Source organism: Barbatula barbatula (genome assembly GCF_947034865.1).
Source record: "Barbatula barbatula genome assembly, chromosome: 8".
Taxonomy (NCBI): domain Eukaryota; kingdom Metazoa; phylum Chordata; class Actinopteri; order Cypriniformes; family Nemacheilidae; genus Barbatula; species Barbatula barbatula.
Window position 1 is genome coordinate 23,278,623 of NC_136771.1, and position 19,152 is coordinate 23,297,774.

The 19,152-nt window shown below is 37.7% G+C and overlaps 2 protein-coding genes across 4 annotated transcripts; one reads left to right on the plus strand and one right to left on the minus strand.

Moving 5' to 3' along the window:
• The first annotated feature begins 139 nt into the window (after window positions 1-139).
• Window positions 140-5,462, plus strand: LOC306897971 (interferon-induced protein 44-like). Of its 3 annotated transcripts, none has more exons than XM_079463155.1 (9): window positions 140-296; window positions 763-871; window positions 1,830-1,895; window positions 1,986-2,019; window positions 3,488-3,692; window positions 4,042-4,182; window positions 4,276-4,447; window positions 4,519-4,619; window positions 4,748-5,181. In XM_079463155.1, the coding sequence occupies exons 3-9, from the start codon at window positions 1,844-1,846 to the stop codon at window positions 4,916-4,918; spliced, it is 876 nt and encodes a 291-aa protein (XP_079319281.1). In that variant the 5' UTR covers window positions 140-296; window positions 763-871; window positions 1,830-1,843; the 3' UTR covers window positions 4,919-5,181. The 3 variants fall into 3 exon arrangements, with proteins under 3 accessions (XP_079319281.1, XP_079319280.1, XP_079319282.1); XM_079463154.1 differs by having other exon boundaries at window positions 161-271; window positions 4,748-5,462; XM_079463156.1 differs by having other exon boundaries at window positions 167-296; window positions 634-871.
• A 199-nt stretch (window positions 5,463-5,661) lies between these two features.
• LOC306897753 (uncharacterized protein) lies at window positions 5,662-17,521 on the minus strand. The gene is made up of 16 exons (XM_079462744.1): window positions 17,389-17,521; window positions 16,982-17,077; window positions 16,858-16,891; window positions 16,359-16,563; window positions 16,052-16,198; window positions 15,788-15,956; window positions 15,389-15,489; window positions 15,129-15,294; window positions 10,876-10,980; window positions 9,853-9,918; window positions 9,729-9,762; window positions 8,136-8,340; window positions 7,646-7,786; window positions 7,389-7,560; window positions 7,217-7,317; window positions 5,662-7,088 (listed from the first exon to the last, which is right to left on the minus strand). Exons 2-16 carry the CDS (start codon window positions 17,061-17,063, stop codon window positions 6,909-6,911), a joined length of 1,908 nt encoding a protein of 635 aa, XP_079318870.1. The 5' UTR covers window positions 17,064-17,077; window positions 17,389-17,521; the 3' UTR covers window positions 5,662-6,908.
• Window positions 17,522-19,152: the final 1,631 nt, after the last annotated feature.

The following is a 19,152-nucleotide window of genomic DNA, read 5'->3' on the forward strand; positions in this document are numbered from 1 at the left end:
AAGCGCGAGTGATTTACATGTTAAGTCAATGCAAAGACGCGATAGACGCGCGAATTGCGCGAAATTGCGCGAGTTGAAAAATCTGAACTTTGGCGAAAATTTGCGCCGCGTTAACCAATCAGGAGCCTGCTCTAGTAGTGACGTAGACGACGTAGCTAGCAGAGGCAGAAATAAAAAATGGAGGACAAGCTCATCTTAGTGTGTGGACACCCGGAGCTATATGATACGTGTTCATAAAAATAGGAATAAAAAGGATCTTGCTTGGAAGAAAGTGAGTGAGGAGGTCGGAGAATCCGGTAAATTGTAAAAACATTTTCGTGAAGCGAATTTCACTCGCGAATGACGCGAATTTCACGCCTCATTCGCGCTCTATGTGAACACATCAACATAAAACAAAATGCAAGTTTATACTGTTTATTCCATAAGAGTATGAATAGCATAACACTGCAACAATCTCCCACAATTCAAGCATTAACAACTGTTTAACTTAAGTGAATATATATGATCACCTGATCTCAGTGGATTTCATTTATCGTTGACACAATCACTATAAACAGATGTCCAGATGGTGGTTTCAATATTTTAAATGTTTTCAACATTATTTACAGATGTTCAATAGTTGCTTGTTTTCAGGGATAGGATGGTGAAGGGTTTGCTGCAGTCCTATCTGTTCCTGCAGTAATCTGCAGTTTGGTGCAGCCTATCGAAAGTGAAAGTATCAGAGGAGTATAAAAGCCTTGCAAATCATTGTTTCCTATCCAGTAAACCCTCAGCATCCTCAGTGTGTTGAAGACTAAGATCTGAATCACTTACCCAAAAGGAATCAGAAGAAATAGACTCCCAACTTGGAGAATCTTGAGACTTAAGCCAGGTGAGCCAAATGTATTTTATAGCGAATCTAAATTTAGTTTAAAAGTCTTCAATTCATTATATCTTTAATTTCATCACTGTTTCAGACTCTGAAAGATAATTATATAAACACTTAAAGTGTTAATTTAACACTGGACGATTTGTTGAGTACCATGCCATTGTATATTTAAAACGGCAGTCTAGGGTGTGGTTCAGTACAGAACAACCCAACAAACAATTCTACATATAACGTTACTATACCATCTTCACCATTTACAAACCCTTTTGAATTTAACTCACATGTGCAGGAGAGATCTTAGTGAAATTAATGCGGTTAAGGACATGCAATGTTTTTTTCTCTGCTGTGTGGGTTGGGATATAACCGCATAACTGATGATGATTGGCTAATGATCAGTGACATGAAGTGACATACTTGAACGGATACATGTCTGCATCTGCACATTCAAAGACAGCTGTTGTTGGTTAGACATTAAAAGATTAGACATTGAAGGAGACGATGGTGCTGCTGCGGCAAACACAAAATTATAACATTTACCAAAGCGAAAGCGAAGTATCCTCGTGCTATCCTGAGAGTTAATAAATATTCCGTCTCCTACAAAGTAATCTAACATATGCACAAACTAACATACTGGAACGCAGACAAAACATTAAAAGAATTTCTTGTTATTAAACTGTTAACTTCTGTAAGATACTACGGAAAATAAGTAGTACAGTAGTACAGCTAGCAGTTGTGAAGTTGGTACATATCCTTAGAAGAGTATATTTATTTTTAGACTTATTTGTTGACCAGTTGTGGTCTGTTATATAAACAGTAAAAGTTCTGAACTATTCTATTGTGTTTTACTGTTCCGCTATAATAATGATAATATTTACAGATACCATATTTACAATAATAATAGATTGATTTAATATAATATATGTTTCCCATAGAAATAAATAACTTCTGTTATATGATTTAGAAGGAAATAAAGAAATGGGAGGAGAAAATTCTACAGCTGTAGCTGCACCGCCACCTCCTAATCCAGGTGAGAAGATCTTGAACATAAGGACCATTAATCTTTCTAAAGAAAACCCAGCAGATTAAATGATATATTACATGATTGTTCTTCTTCTAGAATTTGCTAAACCATGGAGGAACTTCAGACGGGAGTAAGTAATATACTTAAATGTTTAGATCATAATTGCCATGCATAATAGTCAAATTTATAGTGCTAATATAATGATATCTCAAACTAATGTATTATTTATTTAAGTGATTTTTGTTGTATTGTCCTTTTATGATCACCATTAAATAAACCTTGCCTTTTTCTTGTTCCCCCCACCTTATACAAACTATATGCAATATAAACTCAAAAGAAAACATCTCGGTTACGTATGTAACCTCTGTTCCCTGATGGAGGGAGACAGAATGGGATTTGATTTGAGAACCTATCATCTCTGACTGACTTGAACAGGCCAATGGAAATTGGCGAATGAAATTTGCATGCCGATATCCAGGTATAAAAGGGAGCCGGCGTGCTGCATTCATACACCTTTTGTGATGAGGAGCCTGAGAATCGTGTCTCGACTGCTGCAGCGGGCGGTCAGCGTTGTGGTATGAAGGACACAACGTCTCATTCCCTCCATCAGGGAACGGAGGTTACATACGTAACCAAGACGTTCCTTTTCTGTCGGTCTCTCGACGTTGTGTCGACAGAATGGGGTTCCTCAGAAAACGCCACAGCGCGCGTCACAATCTCCCGCGAAGCGACGCTGACTGGCCTGGGCATGTCAGACGTAAGCGCTAGCATAAACTGTAACCCTCCAGTGGAAGGAAAGGAGTCCAGAGCTTTCTTTAAAAAGATGGGAGCCCCTTCCACCGGCCGTCACGGACGGAGGCCTAGTTCTCTAATAGCGAGAAGCCACCCGGCACTGTAAGAAGGTCCTTCGTCAGGGGAATCGATCAGGGGGAGTTGTCGTCAGAAGCATTAGCTCTTAGAACCAAGTCAGGTTAGGCCAGTAAGGCGCAACTAGTAGCACTTGATGCTCCTCTTCCCTGACCTTGCACAAGACATGTGCATTGAGGCTCACTGGGGGGGGAGGCGTACTTTCGCTTGTCCCACAGCCAGCTGTGCACCAAGGCATCCGTGCCGAGGGGGGCCTCAGTCAGGGAGTACCAAAACGGGCAATGGGTGGTGTCCAGGGAGGCGAACAGGTCCACCTGTGCCTGCCAGAACTGCACCCAAATGAGCTGAATTGCGCGGGGGTGGAGCCGCCTGTCCATGAAAGAAACTTGCTCTTTTAGAAAAGAGAAGCTTTGGTTATTGCCGAGACGCCCAGGGGAAGTCACTGGAGAAGAGACAGTCCGTTGCACCACGTCGTAAGACCAGCAACAGTAGTACAACTGTGAAGTCGTCAGCATCAGGATGCGAAGGCTCCGAAGAACAAAAGGTGAATGAATGCAGCACGCCGGCTCCCTTTTATACCCGGATGTCCTGGGCGGGGACCGGCATGCAAATTTCATTTGCCAATTTCCATTGGCCTGTTCAAGTCAGTCAGAGATGAAAGGTTCTCAAGTTAAACCCCATTCTGACCGACAGAAAGGGAACTCAATATTTTGTCTCTTGTCTTCACACAGTCAGAAATCAGAACTGAAAAAGCAACTAGAAGAATTCAGTCCGAGTAATCCAGATGTGAAGCACATCAAGATTCTGGTTGCTGGACCAACAGGAGCAGGAAAGTCCAGCTTCATCAACTCTGTCAATAACGTCTTTCAAGGACGGATCACCGCTGAGGCGCCGGCTAATTCATCTTCTAGCCATAGTAAAAGTTTCACAAGAATAGTAGGTATCTCTAAGCTAATTGTTGCATTACATATAGCTACTTTTAAAACTAAGCAAATGTAATGTAAAATCTTAGTATGTTCAATCATGCATGTGAACAACCTAGACATTTACAGTTGACCCAGACTGGATTATCATGACAATTGTGGTTATTGTGTAAAAATGTCTAAAAACTTGTAGACAAATGTAATGCTTTCCTAATTATTTTAATGTATTTGCTGTATAGCTGAATTGAACAGGTTGCAATGCCAATGTTATGGATACACATAAAGTACTGATCATATGTATTGTTTGAATGTTCTATAAGTCACTTAATGCTTATTCGTCTGCTTTTGCTCTTGGTTTATAGCTTAAGGGATATAACATCGGTCGTGGAAAAATCCCACTGGTCTTTGTTGATATAAGGGGTTTAGAACCAGATGCATTGGCCGGGACACAACCAGAGGACATCATCAAAGCTATTTATGGACACGTGAAGGACGGATATAAAGTAGTAACTTAAGAAATAATAACTTTTCATGACTTTGTGTTCATGCAATACGACTGAAGTTTGACATGCTTTGTCTTTATTTTGCGAATTTAGTTTGATGAGTCAAAGCCACTCTCTCATGAGGATCAACATTATACCAGTGACCCCAGTCTCTCTGACCAGACTTTCTGTCTGGTTTACATCATACCTGCTAATACAGTCAGCATGACAGATGACAAACTCTTTGAAAAGTTGAAGATCATCCGTCACAGAATCAGCGAAAATGGTAAAACTGAACCCAGTTTGTCTTTGAAATGTACATATGGTGTTATAAACTGTGTTTATGACTCATTGTAGGGATTCCTCAAGTGATTGTTATGACTAAAGTGGATGAAGCATGTCCTCTGGTGAACAGAGATCTCAAGAAGATCTACTTCAGCAAGAAAATCAAAGAGAAAGTAAATCATCTATCTATATTTTCAGTCTATCAATCAATATTTTAATTTCTAAGATAAAGACTATTGATTATTTCTAATTATCTGAATTAATTATTTTATTTCTGGATTTATGTTCTGTTTCGATCTAGATGCAGATATGCAGTGACAAACTGGGTGTGCCAATGTGTAACATCTTCCCAGTGAAGAACTACAATGAGGAGATCGACACAGATGATGATGTTGATGCTCTCATTCTGAAAGCTCTGGATCGGATCGTTCGGGTTGCTGATTATAGATTGATTGAGAGCAGTGTTAACTGACACAAAAAGCACAGTTATTATTACTTTGTCATCCTTGGTATGCACTTGCCTTTCTGTTTCTGAGAAAAATGTTAATGTTTTTTACGTTATTAACTTAAAAGAGCAATCGATTGTGGGCATAATAGTGATTATTTGGACAGTAAAAGGGTACAGTATTTACAGTATGTGTTTGTCCTGCAAGTCTTATTTCTCAATGGTTACATTGAGCAGTCAGAATGCAGTTTTGTTTTGATAGTAATTCAATAAATGAATCATTAATCCTTAACAACTGTCCGTGTGTGCACAAATATTTAAACCTTACTAGCCGACCGTTCAATACTCACATGGTTGGTCTGTCATGCAGCCTCAGCAAATGAAATGAAAGCACTGAACAGAACTGTGCCAGCTGAGGTTGCCAGATTCTTGATGGATGTTTGTGAAAAGAGCATCGAAGAGTTTATGACACATAACCTTCATGTAGCGACTTAATGAGATAAGAAAAATGTGTTTAACTACCAACCTAGCAATGAGTAATGCTGAGTAAATAAAACTTGTGTGTAAGAGGTTTGTTACTCCAACAGATTTTTTCCATTGTTAAACAAATTATTATCATTTATGAAAACGGCACAGACATGACTGAAAAGACACCATGATGAACAATTTTCATACAAAGTATTGCTGCTGGGTAGATCAACAGTGTAAATATAATATGGCACATCAAGCCTGAATATAATCAGTCAATAATAATGAAACTTCTGCCAGTATCAGTTTAATTTTTAATAATTTATCAGTACAAGATAAGATTCTAGACTTTAGGTAAACCTGTATACCAATATAAGATATTTATATATAACAACCAATATAATTTTATATTGAGTTTGTGATCTTTTTATGAAGTCTTTTGAACGTCTGGTATAGACATCCAGTAATAATTTGTACAAGTTAGAACTTGGTTTATTCTGGTATTTTACTTTCAGTTTTAACATAGCATGCAACAATACCTTTTACAATGTTTACACAGTTGCGGGGGCTAAAGGATGCCGTAACTTTAAAACAGAAGAGTCAAGAGTCTGCAAACACTGATCCCAATAATGGTGGTTTGATGAAATTTCAACATTTTTCAACATAAAAGAATTTGCAGAAGTCTGCAGCATTAACAATGTCTTCTGTTTGGGCCCCAGCCAATGCATCAGGTTCTAAACCCATTATGTCACTGAAGACAAAGGCCAAAGTGACTTTTCCACTTCTGATGCGGTGTTCTTTGAGCTGCACACCAAAAATACAGAAGCATTCATGCATTTGGGAGTCCAAAGCAACTTGTAGTTCATGAAAAGAAAGTTATCAGTAAACATTGATTAATGGTACATGGAAAATAGGGTATGATGAAAATTAAAGCTATGACTAAAAAATTCTGCAATAACAACCGGCTGACTGTACATTATCCCTCACATAAGTCCCCTGAGGCTGCAGTAGGGAGGAGAGAGGGTAGCAGGATCGAGACAGGACCAAGAACAGGATTGAAACACAGGTTGCCCGAAGTGCACTCTTGAGCACTGTCCATACGACCACAAGCTCACCTTATACAGTTGCACGTAACCAATCAGAATAAAATTTCCCAGGGAGCCGTAAAACATGTTACTGCTATGTTTTATACTCTTAATATAATGTTTTATTGCACTGTGTGACATTTATGTCAGTATTTTCAGTACTAAAAATGGCAACATATGTTTACATGAACTCAAAATAGTTTCAGTAATTATATTTCATGAGTTCACCTGCGCAGATAACAGTGATGTTGATAGGGATAATAAAGATAGAGCTTGGTTATGACGGTTATGCGTATTTGAAGTGCTGTCCCAGGAAGCGGGCTCCGAGCTCGCCAGATCTATCCAAACCCGAAACACTACACCTTGGTCAGGGTGAGTGAGCCGAGCTCGGAACCGGTTTGAGTCCAGAGCACACCCCCCGGGGTTCTTGCAAGAAAATGAGTTTGGGAGAGGAGCTTGTAGAGTCAGTTTAACAGTGTCCCACTGCTATTAAACAATCTATCATCAGCAACCCGAACGATCTGATCCAGAGCTTTCAGAATGAGAGCATCAATATCATCATCTGTGTCGATCTCCTCATGGTAGTTCTTCACTGGGAAGATGTTGCACATTGGCACACCCAGTTTGTCACTGCATATCTGCATCTAGATCGAAACAGAACATAAATCCAGAAATAAAATAATTAATTCAGATAATTAGAAATAATCAATAGTCTTTATCTTAGAAATTAAAATATTGATTGATAGACTGAAAATAAAGATAGATGATTTACTTTCTCTTTGATCTTCTTGCTGAAGTAGATCTTCTTGAGATCTTTTCTCACCAGAGGACATGCTTCATCCACTTTAGTCATAACAATCACTTGAGGAATCCCTACAATGAGTCATAAACACAGTTTATAACACCATATGTACATTTCAAAGACAAACTGGGTTCAGTTTTACCATTTTCGCTGATTCTGTGACGGATGACCTTCAACTTTTCAAAGAGTTTGTCATCTGTCATGCTGACTGTATTAGCAGGTATGACGTAAACCAGACAGAAAGCCTGGTCAGAGAGACTGGGGTCACAGGTATATTGTTGATCCTCATGAGAGAGTGGCTTTGACTCATCAAACTAAATGAAGACAAAATGTGTAAAACTTCAGCTGTATTGCATGAACACAAAGTCATGAAAAGTTATTATTTCTTAAGTTAACTACTTTATATCCGTCCTTCACGTGTCCATAAATAGCTTTGATGATGTCCTCTGGTTGTGTCCCGGCCAATGCATCTGGTTCTAAACCCCTTATATCAACAAAGACCAGTGGGATTTTTCCACGACCGATGTTATATCCCTTAAGCTATAAACCAAGAGCAAAAGCAGACGAATAAGCATTAAGTGACTTATAGAACATTCAAACAATACATATGATCAGTACTTTATGTGTATCCATAACATTGGCATTGCTACCAGTTCAATTCAGCTATACAGCAAATACATTAAAATAATTAGGAAAGCATTACATTTGTCTACAAGATTTTAGAGATTTTTACACAATAACCACAATTCTCATGATAATCCAGTCTGGGTCAACTGCACATGTCTAGGTTGTTCACATGCATGATTGAACATACTAAGATTTTACATTACATTTGCTTAGTTTTAAAAGTAGCTATATGTACTGCAACAATTAGCTTAGAGATACCTACTATTGTTGTGAAACTTTTCGCATCGCCAGAAGATGAATTAGCCGGCGCGACAGCGGTGATCCGTCCTTCAAAGATGTTATTGACAGAGTTGATGAAGCTGGACTTTCCTGCTCCTATTGGTCCAGCAACCAGAATCTTGATGTGCTTCACATCTGGATTACTCAGACTGAATTCTTCTAGTTGCTTTTTCAGTTCTGATTTCTGACTGTGTGAAGACAAGAGACAAAATATTGAGTTCCCTTTCTGTCGGTCAGAATGGGGTTTAACTTGAGAACCTTTCATCTCTGACTGACTTGAACAGGCCAATGGAAATTGGCAAATGAAATTTGCATGCCGGTCCCCGCCCAGGACATCCGGGTATAAAAGGGAGCCGGCGTGCTGCATTCATTCACCTTTTGTTCTTCGGAGCCTTCGCATCCTGATGCTGACGACTTCACAGTTGTACTACTGTTGCTGGTCTTACGACGTGGTGCAACGGACTGTCTCTTCTCCAGTGACTTCCCCTGGGCGTCTCGGCAATAACCAAAGCTTCTCTTTTCTAAAAGAGCAAATTTCTTTCATGGACAGGCGGCCCCCCCTGCGCAATTCAGCTCATTTGGGTGCAGTTCGGGCAGGCACAGGTGGACCTGTTCGCCTCCCTGGACACCACCCATTGCCCGTTTTGGTACTCCCTGACTGAGGCCCCCCTCGGCACGGATGCCTTGGTGTACAGCTGGCTGTGGGACAAGCGGAAGTACGCCTCCCCCCCAGTGAGCCTCAATGCACATGTCTTGTGCAAGGTCAGGGAAGAGGAGCATCAAGTGCTACTAGTTGCGCCTTACTGGCCCAACCTGACTTGGTTCTCAGAGCTAATGCTTCTGACGACATCTCCCCCTGATCGATTCCCCTGACGAAGGACCTTCTTACGGTGCCGGGTGGCTTCTCGCTATTAGAGAACTAGGCCTCCGTCCGTGACGTCTGATTACGTCTGACATTCCCAGGCCAGTCAGCGTCGCTTCGCGGGAGATTGTGACGCGCGCTGTGGCGTTTTCTGAGGAACCCCATTCTGTCGACACAACGTCGAGAGACCGACAGAAAAGGAACGTCTTGGTTACGTATGTAACCTCCGTTCCCTGATGGAGGGAATGAGACGTTGTGTCCTTCATACCACAACGCTGACCGCCCGCTGCAGCAGTCGAGACACGATTCTCAGGCTCCTCATCACAAAAGGTGTATGAATGCAGCACGCCGGCTCCCTTTTATACCTGGATAACGGCATGCAAATTTCATTCGCCAATTTCCATTGGCCTGTTTGTAGTCAGTCAGAGATGATAGGTTCTCAAGTCAAATCCCATTCTGTCTCCCTCCATCAGGGAACAGAGGCTACATACGTAACCGAGATGTTTTCTTTTGAGTTTATATTGCATATAGTTTGTATAAGGTGGGGGGAACAAGAAAAAGGCAAGGTTTATTTAATGGTGATCATAAGAGGACAATACAACAAAAATCACTTAAATAAATAATACATTAGTTTGAGATATCATTATATTAGCACTATAAATTTGACTATTATGCATGGCAATTATGACCTAAACATTTAAGTATATTACTTACTCCCGTTTGAAGTTCCTCCATGGTTTAGCAAATTCTAGAAGAAGAACAATCATGTAATATATCATTTAATCTGCTGGGTTTTCTTTAGAAAGATTAATGGTCCTTATGTTCAAGATCTTCTCACCTGGATTAGGAGGTGGCGGTGCAGCTACAGCTGTTGAATTTCCTCCTCCCATTTCTTTATTTCCTTCTAAATCATATAACAGAAGTTATTTATTTCTATGGGAAACATATATTATATTAAATCAATCTATTATTATTGTAAATATGGTATCTGTAAATATTATCATTATTATAGCGGAACAGTAAAACACAATAGAATAGTTCAGAACTTTTACTGTTTATATAACAGACCACAACTGGTCAACAAATAAGTCTAAAAATAAATATACTCTTCTAAGGATATGTACCAACTTCACAACTGCTAGCTGTACTACTGTACTACTTATTTTCCGTAGTATCTTACAGAAGTTAACAGTTTAATAACAAGAAATTCTCTTAATGTTTTGTCTGCGTTCCAGTATGTTAGTTTGTGCATATGTTAGATTACTTTGTAGGAGACGGAATATTTATTAACTCTCAGGATAGCACGAGGATACTTCGCTTTCGCTTTGGTAAATGTTATAATTTTGTGTTTGCCGCAGCAGCACCATCGTCTCCTTCAATGTCTAATCTTTTAATGTCTAACCAACAACAGCTGTCTTTGAATGTGCAGATGCAGACATGTATCCGTTCAAGTATGTCACTTCATGTCACTGATCATCAGCCAATCATCATCAGTTATGCGGTTATATCCCAACCCACACAGCAGAGAAAAAAACATTGCCGGTCCTTAACCGCATTAATTTCACTAAGATCTCTCCTGCACATGTGAGTTAAATTCAAAAGGGTTTGTAAATGGTGAAGATGGTATAGTAACGTTATATGTAGAATTGTTTGTTGGGTTGTTCTGTACTGAACCACACCCTAGACTGCCGTTTTAAATATACAATGGCATGGTACTCAACAAATCCTCTAGTGTTAAATTAACACTTTAAGTGTTTATATAATTCTCTCTCAGAGTCTAAAACAGTGATGAAATTAAAGATATAATGAATTGAAGACTTTTAAACTAAATTTGGATTTGCAATAAAATAATTTGCCTCACCTGGCTTAAGTCTCAAGATTGTCCAAGTTGGGCGTCTGTTGCTTCTGATTTCTTTCGGGTAAGTGATGAAGATCTTAGTCTTCAACACACTGAGGATGCTGAGGGCTTACTGGATAGCAAACAATGATGTGCAAGGCTTTTATACTCCTCTGATACTTTCACTTTCGATAGGCTGCACCAAACTGCAGATTACTGCAGGAACAGATAGGACTGCAGCAAACCCTTCACCATCCTATCCCTGAAAACAAGCAACTATTGAGTCAACATTAAAAATTGTTGATTTGTGAATGTTGATTGCATTGAATCTGTAAATGATGTTGAAAATATTGAAACCACCATCTGGACATCTGTTTATAGGGATTGTGTCAACCATAAATGAAATCCATTGAGATCAGGTGATCATATATATTCACTTAAGTTAAATAATTGTTAATGCTTGAATTGTGGGAGATTGTAGGAGTGTTATGCTTTTCATACTCTTATGGAATAAACAGTATAAACTTGCATTTTGTTTTAGGTTGTATCATTGTTGATGTCTAAGTGTGTCAACAAAATTTTCTCATTGTTTTATCATATAGTACTCATTTAGAACATTTACATCAGTCATGAAAGGGTTGACCCAGACCTACAGCTTTTACTGGTATGTTATTACACCTTGTTTTAGTAGAGCAATGTGTTTGAAATGTCTTCCTAATGCTAAGCACTGCTGATACTACTAATATTTGTGTCTTTTTGATGTTGTGTAAAACGTGCCCACATATAAAGCACAGTGTTAATATAATATTATAATATTATATCATAATATGTAATAATATTTACCTACACCTAATACTATTTACTATTTATTTATCATTTTTTTACTTTAGTTAATAATCTCTCTGTCGTATATAAAAAACTTGGAAGTCAGTATTTCCGAGATCTGCCTGCATTTACAGGAATCATGAAATGAAAGTGCTTCGCTTGCCTTTGGTCTTGGCTTGCCTTCACACAGTCAGAAATCAGAACTGAAAAAGCAACTACAAGAATTCAGTCTGAGTAATTCATCAACTCTGTCAATAACGTCTTTCAAGGACGGATCACCGCTGACGCGCCAGCCAATTCATCTTCTAGCCATGGTGAAAGTTTCACAACAATAGTAAGTATCTCTAATCTAATTGTTGCAGTACATATAGCTACTTTTAAAACTAAGCAAATGTAATGTAAAATCTTAGTATGTTTGATCATGCATGTGAACAACCTAGACATGTGCAGTTGACCCAGACTGGATTATCATGAGAATTGTGGTTATTGTGTAAAAATCTCTAAATACTTGTAGACAAATGTAATGCTTTCCTAATTATTTTAATGTATTTGCTGTATAGCTGAATTGAACAGGTTGCAATGCCAATGTTATGGATACACATAAAGTACTGATCATATGTATTGTTTGAATGTTCTATAAGTCACTTAATGCTTATTCATCTGCTTTTGTTCTTGGTTTATAGCTTAAAGGATATCACATCTAGTCTTTGTTGATGTAATGGGTTTAGAACCAGATGCATTGGCCGGGACACAACCAGAGGACATCATCAAGGCTATATATGGACACGTGAAGGACGGATATAAAGTAGTTAACTAAAGAAATTAGATATTTTTTCATGACTTTGTCTTCATGCAATACGGCTGAAGTTTGACATGCTTTGTCTTTATTTTGCTAATTTAGTTTGACGAGTCAAAGCCACTCTCTTGTGAGGATCAACATTATATCAGTGACCCCAGTCTCTCTGACCAGGCTTTCTGTCTGGTTTACGTCATAGATGCTGGTACAATCCACATGACAGATGACAAACTCATTGACAAGTTGAAGATCATCCGTCACAGAATCAGCGAAAATGGTCAAACTGAACTGGCACTGGTTGTCAATTTAACTGGTTCCAACTGGGATGAATGTCTTTGTTTATTGTTTCTATTATTTGAGGTCCCAGAAATGTACATATTATATAATGTAATGCATTTCTGAGCGTTTCCCTGAAACAAACAAACAAACAGGCAGGGACCAGAGGCAAAAGAGTAATCAGGAAACAAGGCAAGAAATCCGGAAATCCAGAAATCCAGAAATCCAGAAATCCAAAAGACAAGGAACCAGGGAAACACTCAGAAATGCTGTAGGAACTAAACAAGACTTCGCCATGAATGGGTGTGTGGAAGTGGTATATATGTGTGTATGTGAATGATATGCAGTTGTGAGTGCAATCAGTGCTGATGAGTCCAGGTAGTGAGTTATGGGAAATGTAGTTTGTGAGTGAGTGAAAAGTCTGATTTGGAGGGCCCTCCGGTGGTTCTCAGGGGCACTCCAGCTGGTGACCGTTACAGAATCTTATAATGCATTTCTCACAATTGAATCGTATAATGTAATGTAAGTCGCTTATGATAAAACAGTCCTGCCTGCATAATAAAACTTGACTTGAACTGATGTAACTCATGCAATATAATTGCTTAAACTATTTTGAGTTAATGTAAACACATATTGCCATTTTTAGTGCTGAAGATACTGACATAAATGTCATAAAGTTAAACGTATAAAACATAAAAGTAACATGTTTTTACTGCTTCCTGGGACACTTGATTCTGATTGGTCACATGCAACACTATAAGGTCATTTATTATAATGAATAAATTGTCGGATCTTGTGGCCGTATGGACAGTTCTCCAGAGTGCACTTCAGGCAACCTGTGTTTCAATCCTGTTCTTGGTCCTGTCCCGATCCTGCTACCCTCTCGTCCTCACTAAAGTGCTCATGGCTATAGCAAAGGGCCCTTCAGAATGATGTAACTTCCTGATCCCATGATTCTTTGCGTGGTAATAACACCAACTTTTGGGCACATAATGATGATGCAGAAAGAAAGCTCGAGGAAATGCTTTGTGGTCTCCCACACCCTTTAAAGCACTCAAACCAACGGAAATAAGATAATAAATCCTCTGAAGGGCTTATGAATGAGCCTTTTGGAATAGAAACCGTGTAATGATTAACATGTAGTCAGTGGTTATCACTTAATGTCAGGGTTCATTAGAGTTAAACATATTTTTTTGTTGAAATTTCCGCAAACAACAATTACTGGGATCTTTGTTTGCAGACTCTTAGCTCTTCTGTTTTAATGTTAAGACACCCTTCAGCCAGCATAGCTGTTAAAACATTGTGAAGGTAATGTTTCGTGCATTCAATTCAATTCAATTGATTTCTATGTTAAAACTGAAAGTAAAATACCAGAATAAACCAAGTTCTAACTTGTACAAAGGATTAGCGGATGTCTATACCAGACGTTCAAAAGACTTCATAAAAAGATCACAAACTCAATATAAAATGATATTGCCCCAACAATACAACACAAACATTACTTTATCACTTACAAGACTTGATCTTAAATGTACAGGTTGACCTAAAGTCTAGAATCTTATCTTGGACTGATAAGTGATTAAAAATGAAACTGATACTGGCAGAAGTTTCATTATTATTGACTGATTATATTCAGGCTTGATGTGCCATATTATATTTACACTGTTGATCTACCCAGTAGCAATACTTTGTATAAATATTGTTCATCATAGTGTCTTTTCAGTCATGTCTGTGCTAGATATAATAAATATAAAAGCAGTTTTCATAAATAATAATAATTTGTTTAACAATGGAAAAAATCTGTTGGATTAACATACCTCTTACACACAAGTTTTATTTTCTCAGCATTACTCAGGTTGGTAGTTAAACTAACTTTTCTTATGTCATTAAGTCGCTGCATGAATGTTATGTTTCATAAACTCTTCGATGCTCTTACAGACGTGTTTGTACATCTTTTCACAAACATCCATCAAGAATCTGGCAACCTCAGCTGGCACAGTTCTGTTTAGTGCTTTCATTTCATTTGCTGAGGCTGCATGACAGACCAACCATGTGAGTATTGAACGGTCGGTTAGTAAGGTTTAAATATTTGTGCACACACGGACAATTGTTAAGGATTAATGATTCATTTATTGAATTACTATCAAAACAAAACTGCATTCTGACTGCTCAATGTAACCTTTGAGAAATAAGACTTGCAGGACAAACACATACTGTAAATACTGTACCCTTTTACTGTCCAAATAATCACTATTATGCCCACAATCGATTGCTCTTTTAAGTTAATAACGTAAAAAACATTAATATTTTTCTCAGAAACAGAAAGGCAAGTGCATACCAAGGATGAAAAAGTATTAATAACTGTGCTTTTTGTGTCATTTATCACTTCTCTCAAACAAACTATCGTCAGCAACCCGAACGACCTGATCAAGTGCCTTCAGAATGAGAATATCAACACAGTCATCTGTGTCGATCTCATCATGGTAGTTCTTCACTGGGAAGATGTTGCACATTGGCACACCCACTTTATCACTGCACATCTGCATCTAGAAAGAAACCATAATAATCCAGAAAATCAGACCGTGAATCATGATTTCTATAGCAGAAATCAAAATGTAGATAATAGAATGGATGGTTTACCTTCTCTTTGATCTTCTTGCTGTAGTAGATCTTCTTTAGATCCTTTTTCACCAGAGGACATGCATCATCCACTTTAGTCATAACAATCACTTGAGGAATCCCTACAGTCACACAGACAATGACATTTTATAATGGCATACAGTATAACATACTCAATATACAGTATATGTCAATGCAACTTGGAAATGAAGGTGACCATTAATTATTATTGTGAAATTTTAACTATTTAACATCCTCTGCACAAACCAGAATGGCCCATTTAATATCTTGATCTAATAATATATTTTTCAAAGAAAGTACTTTTTCTGTAATTTATCAAAAATACACATGACACACACAATCTTTGTCAAATAGTTATGTGAAATAATTTTAAAAATAAAAACATTCAGTGTTCAGGACCTTCATCACTTATACTTTGGCGGATGACCTTCAACTTGTCAATGAGTTTGTCATCTGTGAACTGGACTGTATCAGCAGCTATGACGTAAACCAGACAGAAAGTCTTGTCAGAGAGACTGGGGTCACCGGCATATTGTTGTTCCTCATGAGAGAGTGGCTTTGACTTGAACTAAATTTGTAAATTAAATACAGAATAAGTGTATTACACAAATACAAGAAAAGAGAAATGTTCCTAATGAATGTGTTTATAGTAATGTGTTTTACTTCATAGCCGTCCTTCAGATGGCCAAATATAGCATTGACAATGTCTTGTGTTTGAGCCCCAGCCAATGCATCAGGTTCTAAACCCATTATGTCACTGAAGACAAAGGGCAAAGTGACTTTTCCACTTCTGATGCGGTGTTCTTTGAGCTGCACACCAAAAATACAGAAGCATTCATGCATTTGGGAGTCCAAAGCAACTTATTATTCATGAAAAGAAAGCTTTACATTTATCAGTAAACATTGTAAATAACTTTCCTGAGTTTCTTTAAGCAATATATATATACAGCCATAGATTACAAATACCTACTTTTTTTGTGAAACTTGTACTACCACCAGAAGATGAATTAGCAAGCGCTGAAGAGGTGATCCGTCCTTGAAAAGCGTTATTGATGGAGTTTATAAAGCTGGACTTCCCTGCACCAATTTGACCAGCAACAAGAATCTTGATGTCCTTCACATTTGGATCACTTGGAGTGAATTCTTCTAGTTGATTTTTCAGTTCTGATTTCTGACTGTGTGAAGACAAGAGACACAAATATTGAGTTTTTTTTTTGAGTTGCACAGATAAAGATTCAGGTATATGTGAAGGTTTTGAATGGCATAAGATTGAAGTATATTGCATACAGTTTGTATGGGGTGGGGGGAACAAGAAAAAGGCAAAGTTTATTTAATGGTGATTACAAGCGGATCCAACAAAAATCACTTAAATAAATAATACATTAGTTTGAGATATCATTATATTAGCACTATAAATTTGACTTTTATGCACGGCAATTATGACCTAAACATTTAAGTATATTACTTACTCCCATTTGAAGTTCCTCCATGGTTTTGGAAATTCTAGAAGAAGAACAATCATGTAATATATCATTTATTCTGCTGGGTTTTCTATTGAAAGATGAATGGTCCTTATGTTCAAGATCTTCTCACCTGGATTACACGGTGGTGGATTAGAAGGTGGTGGATTACACGGTGGCGGTGCAGCTGCAGGTGTTGAATTTCCTCCTCCCATTTCTTTATTTCCTTCTAAATCATATAACAGAAGATATTTATTTCTATGGGAAACAAATATTGAACATATATTATATTAAATCAATGGTATACTAACATTATATGTAGAATTGTTTGTTGGGTTGTTCTGTACTGAACCACACCCTAGACTGCCGTTTTAAATATACAAGGGCATGGTACACAACAAATCCTCCAGTGTTAAATTAACACTTTTAGTGTTTATATAATTCTCTCTCAGAGTCTGAAACAGTGATGAAATTATAGGGATAAAGAATTGAAGACTTTTAAACTAAATTTTGATTCGGTATAAAATAAATTTGGCTCACCTGGCTTAAGTCTCAAGATTGTCCAAATTGGGCGTCTGTTGCTTCTGATTTCTTTTGGGTAAGTGATGCAGATCTTAGTCTTCAACACACTGAGGATACTGAGGGCTTACTGGATAGCAAACAATGATGTGCAAGGCTTTTATACTCATCTGATGCTTTCACTTTCGATAGGCGGGACCAAAGTGCAGATTACTGCAAGAACAGATAGGACTGCAGCAAACCCTTCACCATCCTATCCTTGATAACAAGCAACTATTGAGTCAACATTAAGAAAAAATTGCTTTGTGAATGTTGATTGCATTGAATCTGTAAATGATGTTGAAAATATTGAAACCACCATTATTGTGGCGAATGTCCGCCTTAGTTGCACTCTTGACTCCTGTATTCTGCAGATAGATTTGTCTAGACATCTGTTTATAATGATTGTGTCAACCGTTATTGAAATCCACAGAGATCAGGTGATCATAGATATATTCATTGTTTTATCATATAGTACTCATATAGAACATTTACATCAGTCATGAAAGGGTTGACCCAGAACTACAGCTTTTACTGGTATGTTATTACACAAAATATTATTATTTTATAATATATAATCATTTTTAGCTACACCTAAAACTATTTACTATTGCACTGTTTATTTAAAAAAATTACTTTAGTAAAATAATCTCTATTAAGAGATTTATAATCTCTATAAAATAATCTCTAGATCTGCCTGCATTTACAGGAAGTGCTTTGCTTGCCTTTGGTCTAGATAATTTAATTGTTTTGCACAAACATGCACCCAGCAGGTCATAACATGAACTCACAATTGATCGAAATACAAAATACATTTGCTTTAATGTAAATTTACATAAAATGATGGTTCTACCATCACTAGTTTAGATTAATCACATATGAAAATAAACAGTAAGGCTATAGGAACAGTGCATGTTCACAGAATGAAAACTGCTTTCATGAGCTCAACTCAGCTTGCATCCCTGTGTTGTCTTTTGACAATTATAACAAACATTTCATTTAGAAAAATTAAATATCCTAAATTTAAATTAAAAAAAAAATTCTGCGTTCACATATGTTTAACGTGATGCTCTAAATTGACCATCTGCACCTAACCTAATGCGTTTGCTCAAGGAGTACTAAGAGACGAGACTGTATTTATCAGATCTGCCTGCATTTACAGGAATCAGAATCCGAAAGTGATTTGGGTGACTTGTCAGACTTGTACAGCTTGCTTTGCACAATTGCTTTCTGTACTGTGGGAACTGTACTTCGGTTTTGGGCAAAATTCCAATGAATTATATGTAACATCATGTTAAAGTTTTTGTTTTTGTAGACATACAGTACCTGTATCAACTTTCTCACATATGGAAAACTGGGGGAACGGTATCTGACAATAACGTATTCTTCGCTGAGTGATTTTAAGGGAACACAAGTTTGCAAGAGTTGTCAAAGGCTTGGTGGTGGTGACGTTGATGTCAAGCGACCTAAAGTGTAGTCTGGTATAGCATCGTGTTAGCATATAACCGATTGTATTTCGGCTTCAGAAGTAACAATTGTGGTGTTGCTTTCCTGTAGCTCAGTGGTAAGAGCATTGTGATAACAAAACAAGGTTGTGGGTTTGAAACATGACAAGGCCTTAGACATTTAAGCAATTTTTATAAGGAAAAGCTTTACTGCATGTGATTGTTTTAAAATATGTCATTGTTAATGTTTTAAGACCTTTCATAACACCTTGCAGAGTCAATAAAACAAGCAAACAACTAA

Excerpts from the sequence above, each read along its gene's own strand:
- LOC306897971 (XM_079463155.1), top strand. The coding sequence starts at position 1,844 with ATGGGAGGAGAAAATTCTACAGCTGTAGCTGCACCGCCACCTCCTAAT. Across the intron at positions 3,693-4,041 it reads GTAAAAGTTTCACAAGAATA|CTTAAGGGATATAACATCGG; the intron begins GTAGGTATCTCT and ends CTTGGTTTATAG. Across the intron at positions 4,448-4,518 it reads TCACAGAATCAGCGAAAATG|GGATTCCTCAAGTGATTGTT; the intron begins GTAAAACTGAAC and ends GACTCATTGTAG.
- LOC306897753 (XM_079462744.1), bottom strand. The coding sequence starts at position 17,063 with ATGGGAGGAGGAAATTCAACACCTGCAGCTGCACCGCCACCGTGTAAT. Across the intron at positions 16,199-16,358 it reads GTACAAGTTTCACAAAAAAA|CTCAAAGAACACCGCATCAG; the intron begins GTAGGTATTTGT and ends TTTGGTGTGCAG. Across the intron at positions 7,561-7,645 it reads ACGTGAAGGACGGATATAAA|TTTGATGAGTCAAAGCCACT; the intron begins GTAGTTAACTTA and ends GTCTTCATTTAG.